Here is a 15,997-nt window from a genome sequence, read left to right on the forward strand (position 1 = left end):
GATTCTAACTGTATTGCTTACCAAGAGTGAGTGATTCTAACTGTATTGCTTACCAAGAAAGAGTGATTCTAACTGTATTGCTTACCAAGAAAGAGAGTGATTCTAACTGTATTGCTTACCAAGAAAGAGAGTGATTCTAACTGTATTTCTTACCAAGAGAGAGAGAGAGAGAGAGAGAGAGAGAGAGAGAGAGAGAGAGAGAGAGAGAGAGAGAGAGAGAGAGAGAGAGAGAGAGAGACAGATAGAGAGAGAGATTCTAACTATATTGTTTACCAAGAGAGTGAGTGATTCTAACTTGTTTTCCCAGAGACGAGAGAGAGAATTATGCTCCGAGATTTACCAATAGAATCAGAGATTAATTGCGGGAAATTAACAACTGGGATGAAACAGTTTTTGCTGCGTAATGAACTATTAATGTTAGAGATTTATGCTCGATGGTTTAATAAAAAAAAAAAAGATTCGAAGAATTGATGATACTTTATTTATGGAGGGAACCAGATTATATTGTGGAGTGTTGAATTATATATTAAGGTTTCCAGAACATGAAGAGAGTTTATGCTGTGGGATTAACAGTCAAAGTAAAAGGATTTTTCTCGTATATTTGCCATAGTTAAGAATCTACATCGTGGGATTTGGGTTGTGAGATGGAAAGTGATGGATTTCGAGTGCATGATTCACAACATTAGAGTGCATGATTCACACGATTCGAGAGCGTGATTAGTGAGAGCAAATGTGAATTACAGAACCTCATTATGTAACAGTACCTGTACCCTTGCCTGAACCTATTTTTATATACAAACACTAACAAAGACCTACGAGATTTGCATACTTCAAAACACACACAAAAATCAAAACAAATCCAACACTTTGAAAACAGTAAAACTTCCATTAAAAACTAGTCTTTTTCTTTAAAGCACTAAATTCTATATATTTCAGTTCCTGGAGCGGAATTCTGTCGAGCCACCGGACCCTCAGATTCACTAAGTAAAGTTGGGAGTAAAAATTGTCAAACGGAAAAAGACGAATTTTAGGATAGTTGGAATCCAGTTGATATGAAATTAGAGTAAATGAAGGAAATAAAATGTACGACAAGAGGGTGGAGGACAAGAGGGTCGAGGACAAGAGGGTCGAGGACAAGAGGGTCGAGGACAAGAGGGTCGAGGACAAGAGAGTGAAGGACAAGACAGTGGAGAACAAGAGAGTGGAGAACAAGTCGATGAAGAAGGAGTGTTATTGAGTGTTCTACTATTGTCCCTTCCGTGGCAGCTCATCTTTAACCCCCAACTATACTCTAAATTTGACGATCACGAAACACTGATCATTTGTATAGCGGAAAATCCACAGAGAAATGAAAATTGAGAGATGAACGTTTCGGCCAATCAGGGCCTTTGTCAACCAGGTTTGTGAGGCTGACCATTGTCCTGATTGGCCGAAACGTTCATCTCTCTGTGGATTTTCCGCATTTATATATAATATATATATATATATATATATTATATATAATGTGTATGTTATGTTAACTGGTAATCTGGCGGCGGCAATTCGAAATGAAATGCCTTTTTCTTTTACATATAAAAAAAAATTTCTTTGAACATTTTGGGTAATATTTGCCTCTGATACTTTTTTATGTTCGTATTTCTTTCTTTCTTCTTTTTGATCTGTTCTTTCCGTTCTATATATCACTGTTAGATGCGAAAACATTCTTGCTTTTGGCATGTTCTTCAGAACGAGGTGGTGACTGATTCTCGCTCCTGATTCAGACCCCATTTTAAAGGTTTTCAATAAAACGATTGAGATGTTGTTACCAGTTTTATTGGTGTGAATTTTTGGGGACTTTTTATTGTTTGTGGACTTGGGGAAAGAGAGGCGCGGTGTAGGAGACGACTGACATCTCCAGTCAGCTTCAACAGGTGCTGAAGCTGACAGCATCTTCAGCAGATGAGTGGGATTTGATCCTGAGACATAATTAATGGAGGACAAGAGGGTGCATGAGGGTGAGGACTTGTATTCCACGTGACGTTCACGGCCTCCTCCTTCCCTTCCACCACCTGGAAGTCCTTGGAAGACTCCGAAGTCACCGAGACTCAGGAACAAGTCAAGGACATCTTCTGGAGTCCAAGAGGAAGACTCAGGAACCAGTCAACAAGGACATCTTCTGAAGTCCAAGAGGAAGACTCAGGAACCAGTCATCAAGACATCATCTGGAGTCCAAGAGGAAGACTCAGGAACCAGTCATCAAAGACATCTGGAGTCCAAGAAGAAGACTCGGGAACCAGTCATCAAGGACATCTTCTGGAGTACAAGAGGAAGACTCAGGAACCAGTCATCAAGGACATCTTCTGGAGTCTAAGAGGAAGACTCAGGAAGTATTCAAGGCCCTCCACGGTCTCTGGAACGGGTCAACTGGAAGGCGAACATGCCACAAGTGAAGTATTCCAGTCCCTCCGAGGCCCTCCCACCGTCTTGTTGACACTTCCCCCGTCAATATTTCACAACAAGAGAGGTCACTGGACCCGTGAATCCAGGACTCACTGGACCCGTGAATCCAGGACTCACTGGACCCGTGAACCCAGGACTCACTGGACCCGTGAATCCAGGACTCACTGGACCCGTGAATCCAGGACTCACTGGACCCATGAGTCCAGGCTGGGGTCACGTGCTGGAAAATGACTATTCCTTTAATGGCTGGACTTCTGAGGCAGTTCTTGAAGGTAATTCAAGATACGAGAGTATCGTCAGGCTGCGAGCAGTTGCGTCTAACAGCCTGGTTGATCAGTCCAGCAACCAGGAGGCCTGGTCGACGACCGGGCCGCGGGGACGCTAAGCCCCGGAAGCACCTCAAGGTAACCTCAAGGTAATTCATTCGCACTTATCTTTCATGGGAATTATATGCACTTTACAGCATTCATTAATTACTTATTAATTACAAAGTAGATACCACTCTGATTAAAGTAGTATCTACAAAATATTATTGTGCTGTAAGTCATTCATGTTCGCCAGTATTCACTGATATATATTTGAAGATAAATAAAAGTTATTCAATCTTGGAGTTTACTTGAGACCATCTTAATGTAGATATAAAGTTTATAACGTGAACTACATCAGACTGAATGTCTTAATAACGAAATAAAATTAGAAAATTTTTTTTTTACCTCAGCCTTGAACCTTACATCATAAAAAACATAAAAAAATAGTCCAGCAAAATTAAAATTTTAAATAGAAATGTCTCACAACAAATTCAAGTTGAGAGGAATGTTCTGGGATGTGAAACGACTTGCTGAGAGGCAATAACATCCTCTTCCTGTAACGAGCCAACCAGGAAATTCCAGAATAGTTAAAAACTCATTAATATAAGTAGCAGGCAAGCAACAACATTCCCCTAAGGCAAAGACGGGATTAAGAAGTTAGCAAAGATGCTGCGCGGTGCTCCCAATACTTTGCAACTCATCTCCAAACATGCAGGAAGATATCGGGAAAACCAACTGTTTAATATCACGGTAAATTTTTTGGAAAAAAAGGTAAGGGTATAATTACTCAACATCAGTCATAATTAAGCTTCCAGACTCCAACATGGATACTGTGATAAGAGATCTCCCTCTGGGAGGCATCAGGAATCAATATGATTTTATTTTTTGGTGATGTAGAGCAGTCGACCAGCAGGAAATTGAGAAGCAGTTTGTACTGCGATAGAATTTTTAAGAATGTGGAGAAAGAAATAATGTTGACTGTTAAACATGGTATCATTTGTCTTCAAGGACATCTTTTGGAGTCCAAGAGGAAGACTCAGGAACCAGTCATCACGGACATCTGGAGTCCAAGAGGAAGACTCAGGAACCAGTCATCACGGACATCTTCTGGAATCCAAGAGGAAGACTCAGGAACCAGTCATCACGGACATCTTCTGGAGTCCAAGAGGAAGGCTCAGGAACCAATCATCACGGACATCTTCATGAGTCCAAGAGGAAGGCTCAGGAACCAGTCATCAAGGACATCTTCTGGAGTCCAAGAGGAAGACTCAGAAGACTTTGTTTTTTAGCTTATTTGATAAAGAACTTTTGTCAATTCTACGACGCATTTCCAGCCGTCTCTCTCTGATTGTTTGCCACTAGACACTCCACTTAATCCACTTTCCATGTTTTTATATCATTGACAACACACCTAACTACTAAATACTCTGTAATTTATAGCCTAACTAGCTTATCTTTGTACCTAAGTTACCATATGTCATTCCCCCAACACCTAACTTATCCACCTACCCCACTGGCTGCCACTAACTTCATCCACCTGCTGACCTATTATGCACCCAATCCTCCCCACAATCCCAATCAAACAGCTTAAACTCACGCCCAAGAATTATACCGTCCAATCACCTACAGTCCCCCATTCAGTCCTTAGACATCATCTTCCCCAAGACATTTCCTCTCGTGGTTATAACTTAGTAGTTGTTATCTCTGTAAGGAAAAGGTTCACTCATCATTAGATGAGTATCACCCAGTCCTCACTATTCACAATCTGCGACAACGTTGTGAGGGGGGAGGGAGGAGTCCGTTCACCGTTCACGACTACTGATAACTGTGCTGGCTAACTGTGAAGACTCCCATTTACATCTTATTGGTGACTCCAAGGTGTCCTTGTCGTCTCAGAGCTTCCTAGTCTCATGATTCGTGTTTGATGCTAACAACAATGAGTGTCATACACAGGACATGATCACCACATTCAAGATTCTCAAGGGAATCGACAGGGTTGATAAAGACAGGCTATTTAACACAAGGGACACACGCACTAGGGGACACAGGTGGAAACTGAGTGCCCAAATGAGCCACAGAGATATTAGAAAGAACTTTTTTAGTGTCAGAGTGGTTGATAAATGGAATGCATTAGGAAGCAATGTGGTGGAGGCTGACTCCATACACAGTTTCAAGTGTAGATATGATAGAGCCCAATGGGCTCAGGAACCTGTACACCTGTTGATTGACGGTTGAGAGGCGAGATCAAAGAGCCAGAGCTTAACCCCCGCAAGCACAACTAGGTGAGTACAGAGAAAATCTCATTATGATATATCAAAAAACAAATCCACAGGAGCCATGAAGGGGGCTCGAACTTATGCACAGAGGGCTCCCAGATGCGCTCTAGTCAACTGCACCACTACATCGTCAAAATGTGACTTGACTTTTCTGTAATCTTCCCCCAAACTGGATGAAATGCATCGCTTTGTACATCTTCATATTTAAAAAATTTGTGCCGACATATTCTCGATTTTTTGTTTTTATCACGTCAGTCGTAAATTTATTTTTTTTGTAAACAGAGCGAGTTCTTTAACTTAGTTTTCGGAGTCTGTCCGCCATCAGCTTGGCGTGTTGCCTGCATTTTCCATGTCTTTGCAATGTTGCAGACGGAAAATGTTTGTTGCAAGTTGTTTTTTTTGTCCACACATCAGTTTTAGTCAACTTTTACATCTGACCAAGCACCCGGCCGCCAGTTTCGGCTTCACTTTTAATTAATAGAGTGCAAGAAAACTGTCCAATGAAATGGGTTATGTAACATAAGATATTAAGAAAAATATTATATCGTCAAGATACGATAAGTCAATAATAATAATGAGCTAAAACTATGACTTCATACACAAGTTATTGTTGTTTATTGGTCGACACAAGAGACCAATGTACTCAAATATGTTTGGATTCAACTCGAGGAGAGTATTCAACAGGAGTGTATTTCTATTACCTGTAGGATGATAGTAGTGTATTTCTATTACCTGTAGGATGATCCTAGTGTATTTCTATTACTTGTAGGATGATCCTAGTGTATTTCTATTACCTGTAGGATGATCCTAGTGTATTTCTCTTACCTGTAGGATGATCCTAGTGTATTTATATTACCTGTAGGATGATCCTAGTGTATTTCTCTTACCTGTAGGATGATCCTAGTGTATTTCTCTTACCTGTAGGATGATCTAGTGTATTTCTATTACCTGTAGGATGATCCTAGTGTATTTCTATTACCTGTAGGATGATCCTAGTGTATTTATATTACCTGTAGGATGATCCTAGTGTATTTCTATTACCTGTAGGATGATAGTAGTGTATTTCTATTACTTGTAGGATGATCCAAGTGTATTTCTCTTACCTGTAGGATGATCCTAGTGTATTTCTATTACCTGTAGGATGATCCTAGTGTATTTCTATTACCTGTAGGATGATCCTAGTGTATTTCTATTACCTGTAGGATGATCCTAGTGTATTTCTATTACTTGTAGGATGATATTAGTGTATTTCTATTACCTGTAGGATGATAGTAGTGTATTTCTATTACCTGTAGGATGATCCTAGTGTATTTCTATTACCTGTAGGATGATCCTAGTGTATTTCTCTTACCTGTAGGATGATCTAGTGTATTTCTATTACCTGTAGGATGATCCTAGTGTATTTCTATTACCTGTAGGATGATCCTAGTGTATTTCTATTACCTGTAGGATGATCTAGTGTATTTCTATTACCTGTAGGATGATCCTAGTGTATTTCTATTACCTGTAGGATGATCCTAGTGTATTTCTCTTACCTGTAGGATGATCCTAGTGTATTTATATTACCTGTAGGATGATCCTAGTGTATTTCTCTTACCTGTAGGATGATCTAGTGTATTTCTATTACCTGTAGGATGATCCTAGTGTATTTCTCTTACCTGTAGGATGATCCTAGTGTATTTCTATTACCTGTAGGATGATCTAGTGTATTTCTATTACCTGTAGGATGATCTAGTGTATTTCTATTACCTGTAGGATGATCCTAGTGTATTTCTATTACCTGTAGGATGATCCTAGTGTATTTCTATTACCTGTAGGATGATCCTAGTGTATTTCTCTTACCTGTAGGATGATCTAGTGTATTTCTATTACCTGTAGGATGATCCTAGTGTATTTCTATTACAGGGAGGAAGATTAAGAGGGTAACCCTCCTACCTGTAAGAAAAACCAAATGATCGTGTCTCCAAAGACTCGTGGTTCATATAGAAATTATAAAATAAAAATAGTTTTAGTTATATGCCTGGAAGTTGTTTACCGATTCATTCACCAGAATTTACCTGAGAGTCAATAATGCTAGTGGCCTCGACGAGGACAGGAAGCCGGCAGCTTGTCAAAGGTAATTCATGAAAAGTATCTGATTGCGTATCAAACGCTTGCATAAACAAATTTAAATAGTAACTTTATCAACCATTTTTAGTGCGCTTTGATTTTGCTCGAATAATTTAAATTACTAAGAATGGATAAAAATATTTGATGTGGTGATCTATATTCATAACATGTTATAAAAAAGAGACAACGACTTGAATTTCACATTAACCAAAACATATAATATATATATATATATATATATATATATATATATATATATATATATATATATATATATATATATATATGTCGTACCTAGTAGCCAGAATGCACTTCTCGGCCTACTGTGCAAGGCCAGATTTGGGGGACAAATTGATCAGCGCTACAAAAGACCAGAGAGCAAAAAGTTTCTTGTTCCAGCGCCTCAGTGTTGCGATTCAGAGGGGAAATGCCTGTTGCTTCTTGGGCACTAGTCCAACTTCAGAGGAATTCGAAGAAGTGTTTGACTTGCAACAATGATCGAACCCGTCTGTGACATTCATCAATGTTTCCCATTGTTGTGTTTTTCAAGAGATCCATAACCTTTAAGCACCTTTTTGCATTATTATTTTTGTATCAACCCATGTATATCTTGTAACCATCAAATGCATAATAAAGCACAAAAAATAAAAAAGGAAGGGGGTGGTAGGAGAAAAGCACACAGAAACTGTATTGGAGGGGATCTAAACATTCCCTCTAATGCGTTATGCGTGGTTTCCTCCGAGGCTATGGGTCCCCCTTCTTCCAGCTAGAGGTGGTACTCCCTTCCATATATTAAAAAAAAAAAAAAAAAAAAATATTATATATATATATATATATATATATATATATATATATATATATATATATATATATATATATATATATATATAGTGTGTGTGTGTGTGTGTGTATATATATATACACACACACACAGCAGTGTGTGTGTGTGTGTATATATATATATACACACACACACACACTGCTGGTTCAGCATCTTCAGAGCTCGGGCGACCTTTAATAGTGTCAACTGGTCCTAAAACTTTTCTAAGAGGCTTAAAATGTTGGGAGGAAATATACGGACACTTCTTTATACGTTAAGTAGTGCTAAACGAGGCAGTTGACTGAGATTTTAATAGGACCAAGCGGCTTTGTCGACACCGGTGTTCAGAATGAACACTGTTCAACACTGTGTTGCTATCGCTGGTGTTCAAAACTGGCATTCAACACGAGCACTGATCAACACAGTGTTAACAACGCTGACGGTGAACAAGAGAGTTATGCAGGATTAAGATGGCAATACAATAATGTTGATCACAAACACTGTTCAACACTAATGAACAAATCCACAAGGGGCCGTGACGAGGATTCGAACCTGCGTCCGGGAGCACCCCAGACGCTGCCTTAATCGACTGAGCTACGACATGGTAAAAAAGAGAGTTGAAACCGAAGTTCTACTGAACTTACTGGATCCTGCAGCCTCTCCGAGACACAAACCAGGGTTTTACACAACTCCCCCCTGCACTCGAGCTATTTCAATAGCCCGTTCTCCCTCTTCGTCGTGATACCGTGATGCATCACGTTATTGTGATTTGTGTACTGTTCAACATTGTGGTGGCAACACTGTTGAACATGAGCATTGTTCAGCATTGTGTCGCCAAAACCGGTAGTGAACACGAATGCTGTTCAATATTTCGTTGTCAACACTAGTGGCGGACATGTCAACGTTGTATAATACAATGTTAGTTTATTGCAAATACATCTTCCCTACAGGCTTACAAGTCCAATCACCTGGGCTGGACGGTAGAGCGACGGTCTTGCTTCATGCAGGTCGGCGTTCAATCCCCGACTGTCCAAGTGGTTGGGCACCATTCCTTCAGCCCCCCCCCCCGTCCCATCCCAGATCCTTATTCTGACCCCTTCCCAGTGCTATATAGTCGCAATGGCTTGGCGCTTTCCCCTGATATTATAATATATATTATAGGCCTACAAGGCGTCAGCACTTTGTCAGCACTTTGGAAGGTGTATAGTAAAGAACTGACAACACAATATTTTAACTGAAAATCACTGATTCATAAACTGGAAATGATTCTTAATTAACAGTGAATTAAAATGCATTGACTTTAAAATTGGACCTGATAAGTTTAGATGAAACTTTGTCATTAAGGCTCAAAAGATGGTCCAATTACCGTATGAACTTGCGACTTGTTTGATCTGTGAAGTTAGATTATTTTAAGTCGACAATAATTTCAAAATAATACAAGGCCCTTGTGAGGTTGTTTCTGACTTTGCAGAATACATCATTCACGATGGAAGTTAAGCAATAACTTCTTGACCAAAAATATTCTTACTACCTATAAAGTGGATGGTCGTAAAGTCGGAGGAGGTCGTTAATGTCGAATTTTCTCAACAATCCCTCTAAAAAATTGTACATTAGACTACTGTATTGTATCTCTTCTCCTCCCCCCCCCCCCTCACAGGGGTTTATCTGTCTGTTTCATCGTGTTATGAAGTGAAGCATGAGGTGAAGCACTCTACAGCTGTGAGGCAACAACCCGTTCTCGCACTTTCGTATAGTGGATATTGACTTATTAAATACGTGCATATGTGACATACTAAACATACTAGTTTACCTTGAAAAGCTTCATAGAAAACACCGACCTTACCTAACCTTCTTAGTATGTTAAGATAAGCATCTTATTGCTTCGTAATTACAATTATTACTTAACCTATTATAGGTATAACCTATACCTATTATAGGTATAGGTTAAGTAATAATTATAATTACGAAGCCGTAAGATGCTTATCTTAAAGAAGGTTAGGTAAGGTCGGTGTTTTCTATGAAGCTTTTCAAGGTAAACTAGTATGTTTAATATGTCACTTATGCACGTATTTAATAAGTCAATATTGACTGTAAGAAAGTGCGAGAATGGGTTGGAGGCAAACATGGGGTGAGGCACTCTACAATTGTGAGGAAATAATCCTTTGTGAGACAAACTTGGAGTGACGTACACCTCATAACTTCAGCTCTGAAGCCAAACACGTGAATTTGAACAAGTTCCTCCTTCATCGCTGCAAATATCTCAGATATATTTGTCTTTGGCATTTGTTATATATACAAGAAACATTTAATTTTGTATATAAACAGATTGAATAGTACGTATCAGTATGTATTTAGGATATCCTAGAGCACAGCCCACAAGATAGCATGTCAACAGTGAGAGGTGAACACTGTTTTATAAACAAATGTACTGCATTCCTCTTCCTTCTTGAAGGCATTTGCTTCACCCCAGCCCTCTGTCACCCCCAGCCCTCTGTCACCCTCAGCCCTCTGTCAGTCTTACTCTGTCACCCCTCACGTCTCTCCCCTTTTAATTAGTTTTATACGTGATTTGTAACGTTAATTCTTGGCCACAACCTTGAAGGCCAGACCAATAATAGATTTGTTGACTCAATAGAATCGAGACTATTACGTGGTTCAAATATTTTTCTTTGGAGGGAGGCAAGGGGGTCTAGTGTTTCAAGAGGAGGGAAAAGGTGTGTGTATGTGTGTTTGAGAAATGGACACTAGATTGTGTTAAAATATTCAAGGTTTTCCGCTGGTGTCCAACACACATCAGTGTGTATAACAGCGACTCGACTGATGTGGAAGTCCAGAGAACCTTGTCGAGCTCGTCTTCAGATTAATGTCTTCGTCTCAAGTTGGAAGAATCGGTAGCCATGATGCGGCCAGCTTCAAGAGGTTAAGCGGGATAACGAACGGGATTCATGCCTTGTCGTATCCCAGCAGGCTATGTTAATGGGTGATTATGCTCCCCTTTTCCTATGCCAATCCTAAACCTCCAAAGCACAAGCTTTCTGGTCACCGCTCAAGTCTCAAGCTTTTAAATGATACCTGTTAGCACTATCTTGAGGTTATCCTGAGATGATTTCGGGGGGTTAGCGTCCCCGCGGCCCTGTCCTCGACTAGGCCTACTTTTTGTTATACACCCCCCCAAGAAGTAGCCCGTAGCAGCTGTCTAACTCCCAGGTACCAAATTACCGCTAAAAGTATTACAGGGTCCTAACCAGGCCTCCTGTGTATAATTTTTCTATATGGCTCTGACCAGGACTCCAATGTTCACTCTAGAACACATACACAATATACAAAGTCCTTCAATATACAAACTCCAATACACAAAGTATATTGGAGTCCTTCAGTCGCATATAGTCCTGAGGACCATTCAGGCTTGTTCGCACAATATACAAACTAAAAACATCATCGCACAGACCGTATACACTGACAAATCACTCTATACAGATACAGGGAGAGCAGGAAGTGCTCTTCATCAGTTCATCAGCCTGATGGAAGCCCAATTGAAAGGTCCAATAGAGTCAGTAACTGGGTATCTACCTTGAAAGTTGATCTGGTAGCAATACTGGTAGCACTCAAAATTATTGACGACACTGACAGCTTAATTATTTCAGTCTCCCTTTTCTCACTACTAGCAATAAGTTGCTTACAATCAAATTATAACGTGTTTATCTCCGAAGTCAGATATTGATATATGAGCATACGTATTAAAGAGGTAAATATCAAATTATTGTGGAGTCTTTCTCATTGGCCTGCAGGAACATAATAAAGTTGAAGCCCTTGCTAAGACTGCAGTAAATAAAGATGTTAAACGCAGTCTTAAGTTATCAAATAAGACCCTTAAAATTGTCGTTAAACGAGAACTTTCAAAATGAACTTAAAGACAGCAGAACAGTGGAAACTGGAACTAGCAGGTCCATTGGTCATTACAATGAAATGTGTTGCAAAAAATTTGTGTATAGGCCAGTTAAAACATGTGTATGGAGCATGTAAAACATGTGTATTGAACAAGTAAAACATGTGTATTGAACAAGTAAAACATGTGTATGGGGCCAGTAACAACATCAGCAGACTAACAGACGTTGTCACAGCTCGAATAAGACGTGGCTACAGTATTTTTGGCTTGTATATACATACACAATGCGCACGCATACACACACACACACACACGAACACACTCACAGAAACACATGTACGAACATACACACGAATACTTACACACGAACACATGGACATGAAAATAGAAACACACACACACACACAAACGAATATACACAGGAACACACGTACGAATACACACGAATATTTACACACGAATATTTACACACGAACACATACACATGAACATAGAAACATAAATACACAAAAACACACACACACACACACACACACACACGCGGTCAAGGTAAAAATGTCGTGACGAAACATTCAAATAAAAAACAAAAAGGGTTTAAACCGCTTTGAGAGAAAATAAGCTTCATTCTGCTTCCTCACAATTCTGTTTTTTTGTGTGAATTATTCAGTGGAACAAGAATGACAAATGTTTGCTTCCCTTCGTCTCGTTCGCTCTCGAGGTCTGGCAAACATTAATTTTCCAAAATTCTTTCTTTTAGTTGTGAAAATACTGCTGAAATTGTTCTTTTTTTGAAGTCTACCCAACTTGTCTGCTGAACTTGTCTGCCTGTATTGTTGTGTTTTTTGTATAACAAATATATACATGTGTTTTTTAAACAGAAAAAGATGTTCTGTTTATCTATTTGACTCTTCAAAATTTGTTGAAATCGAAGACAGTTATCGTTACTGTTTATATATATGTTTATATATATATATATAATATATATATATATATATATATATATATATATATATATATATATATATATATATATATACACACACACGAGTACATACGACTCTTGTGATATATAGGATAGCTTGAAGGTCCAAAACGAACTGTAGTTCAGTTAAACGTCTTCTCCGTCACTTGTGTCTCACAAAGTTTGTGTTTCTGGACGGAAGGTCGTGCTTAAGCTTTTGGGCAACAGGTCTTGTTTTGACTACAGAGCGTCTAAGACGTTTAATATACCACCGACACGAACAACAAACGTCATATTAATGCTGGCAATAGCATTCCTTCCCTCACCGATTTTTAAACACATAAAACATTTAGCTCAAAACCTAAATGGCGATACATAATAGCAAAACGAGTAGTTGACCATTAGAACGGTATCACACATGTGTCCCATTATATAGCACCTTGCAACTTCAAGCTCGATTACTGAGCTTGAGAAACCTCCCACACGCACTTCCACACTACACGTCGCAATAGCAGACTCTCCAAGCTTCCTGTTATTAACACCCAACACCAGGAACCGAATATATTTGCATGTTACACCAGAGAGGCGCGCAGCAAGCAGCCAGGGTTGGTGCTTGTTGATGGAGACTTGAGCTGGTGCAGGCAATTGTCATCACGGCCGGCCTGACAGCTCCAGCCTCCCAATGCTCTTATTTCCTGCATTAATTGTGTGTCCGCTCCCCTGGGCCAAGAACAGGCACGTGTTGGCGAGAGGCGGGATCAAAGAGCTGAAGCTCAGTCCCTGCTGTAACAATTATGGGACTCACACACACACAGAGTTCATCTGTTGATTGACGGTTGAGAGGCGGGACCAAAGAGCCAGAGCTCAACCCCAGCAAGCACAACTAGGTGAGTACACACACACTAGGAAAGAAATGGACAGTTTCTTTCACCCTGATGTGCCGGTTCACCTAGCAGTAAATTGGTACCTGGAAGTTAGACAGCTGTTACGGGCTGCAACCAGGGATGTGTGTGTGTGTGTGTGTGTGTGTGTGTGTGTGTGTGTGTGTGTGTGTGTGTGTGTGTGTGTGTGCGTGCATGCGTGTGTTGGAGATAAAAATATGTAGTAGATATAATACAGAAAAAATAGATTGGCTAGAAAGGCGGGGTCCAAGAGCTAATAGCTTGATTTTGCAGGCACAGATAGTATATACATACACACACACACATACACACACACACACACACCAGAGATGAGGTCAAGTGCCAAGGACTAAATATGTAGAACCAGACAAAGTATCACCATGGATACTAAGAGAGGGAGCAGAAGTACTGTGCATGTTCCTCTCATTGTATATAATAAATTACTTGAATCAGGGAACCCCAAACAGATAGTTGGAAGTGAGATAACATGGTCCCATTATACAATAAGGGTGATAGGTAGGAGTTCCTGAGATAAAAGCCTATGTATACCATGCAAAGTGATGGAGATCGTGATAGATTATATATATATATATATATATATATATATATATATATATATATATATATATATATATATATATATATATATATATATATATATATATATATAATTTTTGTGTGTGTTACGAAGACAGAATTACGAACAAATCCATGAAGAATATATCTACGTTTTATCTGTTGCAAATAAACATACATTATACATATCATTGAATTTAAAATTATACGTAATTGTAAGTAACGCTAAAGAAGATTTCTAACTCTGCAACAAAAAAAAAATACTTTAAGACAAAAAAAACTCAAAATTCCATTTCCTAAAAAGTCGATTCGAGCGCCGGCGTGAAACAAATAATGTGCTGGTTCACAAAAGTATTTGTTTGAATGGTTTTTGTTTTTAGTTGCTCTTGCGTAGCAGTGTTCACGCACGAATTTATTTGTTTGTCTTGCTTCCCTTGGTCAGTTTCTTTGCCTGTGTTTGTGGACAGTCTTCTCTATTTATTTGCCTCAGAAATAGGTTCCTGTGGATTGTGTGTGTGTGTGCGTGTGTGTGTACTCACCTAGTTGTGCTTGCGGGGGTGGTTGAGCTCTGGCTCTTTGGTCCCGCCTCTCAACCGTCAATCAACTAGTGTACAGGTTCCTGAGCCTATTGGGCTCTATCATATCTACATTTGAAACTGTGTATGGAGTCAGCCTCCACCACATCACTTCCTAATGCATTCCATTTGTCAACCACTCTGACACTGTGTGAGTGTGTGTGTGTACACACCTATATACTCACCTATATGTGCTTGCAGGATCGAGCATTGACTCTTGGATCCCGCCTTTCTAGCTATCGGTTGTTTACAGCAATGACTCCTGTCCCATTTCCCTATCATACCTAGTTTTAAAAGTATGAATAGTATTTGCTTCCACAACCTGTTCCCCAAGTGCATTCCATTTTTCTACTACTCTCACGCTAAAAGAAAACTTCCTAACATCTCTGTGACTCATCTGAGTTTCCAGTTTCCACCCATGTCCCCTCGTTCTGTTATTATTACGTGTGAACATTTCATCTATTTCCACTTTGTCAATTCCCCTGAGTATTTTATATGTCCCTATCATATCTCCTCTCTCCCTTCTTTTCTCTAGTGTCGTAAGGTTCAGTTCCTTCAGCCGCTCTTCATATCCCATCCCTCGTAGCTCTGGGACAAGCCTCGTCGCAAACCTCTGAACCTTCTCCAGTTTCTTTATGTGTTTCTTCAGGTGGGGGCTCCATGATGGCGCGGCATACTCTAAGACGGGTCTCACGTAGGCAGTGTAAAGCGCCCTAAAAGCTTCCTCATTTAGGTTTCTGAATGAAGTTCTAATTTTCGCCAGTGTAGAGTACGCTGCTGTCGTTATCCTATTTATATGTGCCTCAGGAGTTAGATTAGGTGTCACATCCACTCCCAGGTCTCTTTCTCGAATCGTTACAGGTAGGCTGTTCCCCTTCATTGTGTACTGTCCCTTTGGTCTCCTGTGTGTGTGTGTGTGTGTGTGTGTGTGTGTGTGTGTGTGTGTGTGTGTGTGTGTGTGTGTGTATGTGTATGGTATGGGTGCGTGTGTATGGGGTATGGGTACTTGTGGTTATGTATGGGTGTATTAACAAGTGTACTCACCTAGTTGTACTCACCTAGTTGTGTTTGCGGGGGTTGAGCTCTGGCTCTTTGGTTCCGCCAGGTGTATGTGCTTGGATATGTGTACTTATGTAAGTGTGAGA

The 15,997-nt window shown here is 39.8% G+C and overlaps 1 protein-coding gene across 1 annotated transcript in view; it reads left to right on the plus strand.

Moving 5' to 3' along the window:
- Positions 1-1,081: 1,081 nt before the first annotated feature.
- The window catches only part of LOC138358598 (uncharacterized), a 16,617-nt gene continuing 1,701 nt past the window's right edge, over positions 1,082-15,997 (plus strand). Inside the window, exons 1-3 of the mRNA XM_069316666.1 lie at positions 1,082-1,229; positions 2,066-2,425; positions 3,756-4,027. Of these exons, the coding sequence (XP_069172767.1) occupies positions 1,082-1,229; positions 2,066-2,425; positions 3,756-4,027 (780 nt within the window). The remainder of the gene's footprint in view (positions 1,230-2,065; positions 2,426-3,755; positions 4,028-15,997) is intronic.

The sequence above is a fragment of the Procambarus clarkii genome, chromosome 84 (genome assembly GCF_040958095.1).
Source record: "Procambarus clarkii isolate CNS0578487 chromosome 84, FALCON_Pclarkii_2.0, whole genome shotgun sequence".
NCBI lineage: Eukaryota > Metazoa > Arthropoda > Malacostraca > Decapoda > Cambaridae > Procambarus > Procambarus clarkii.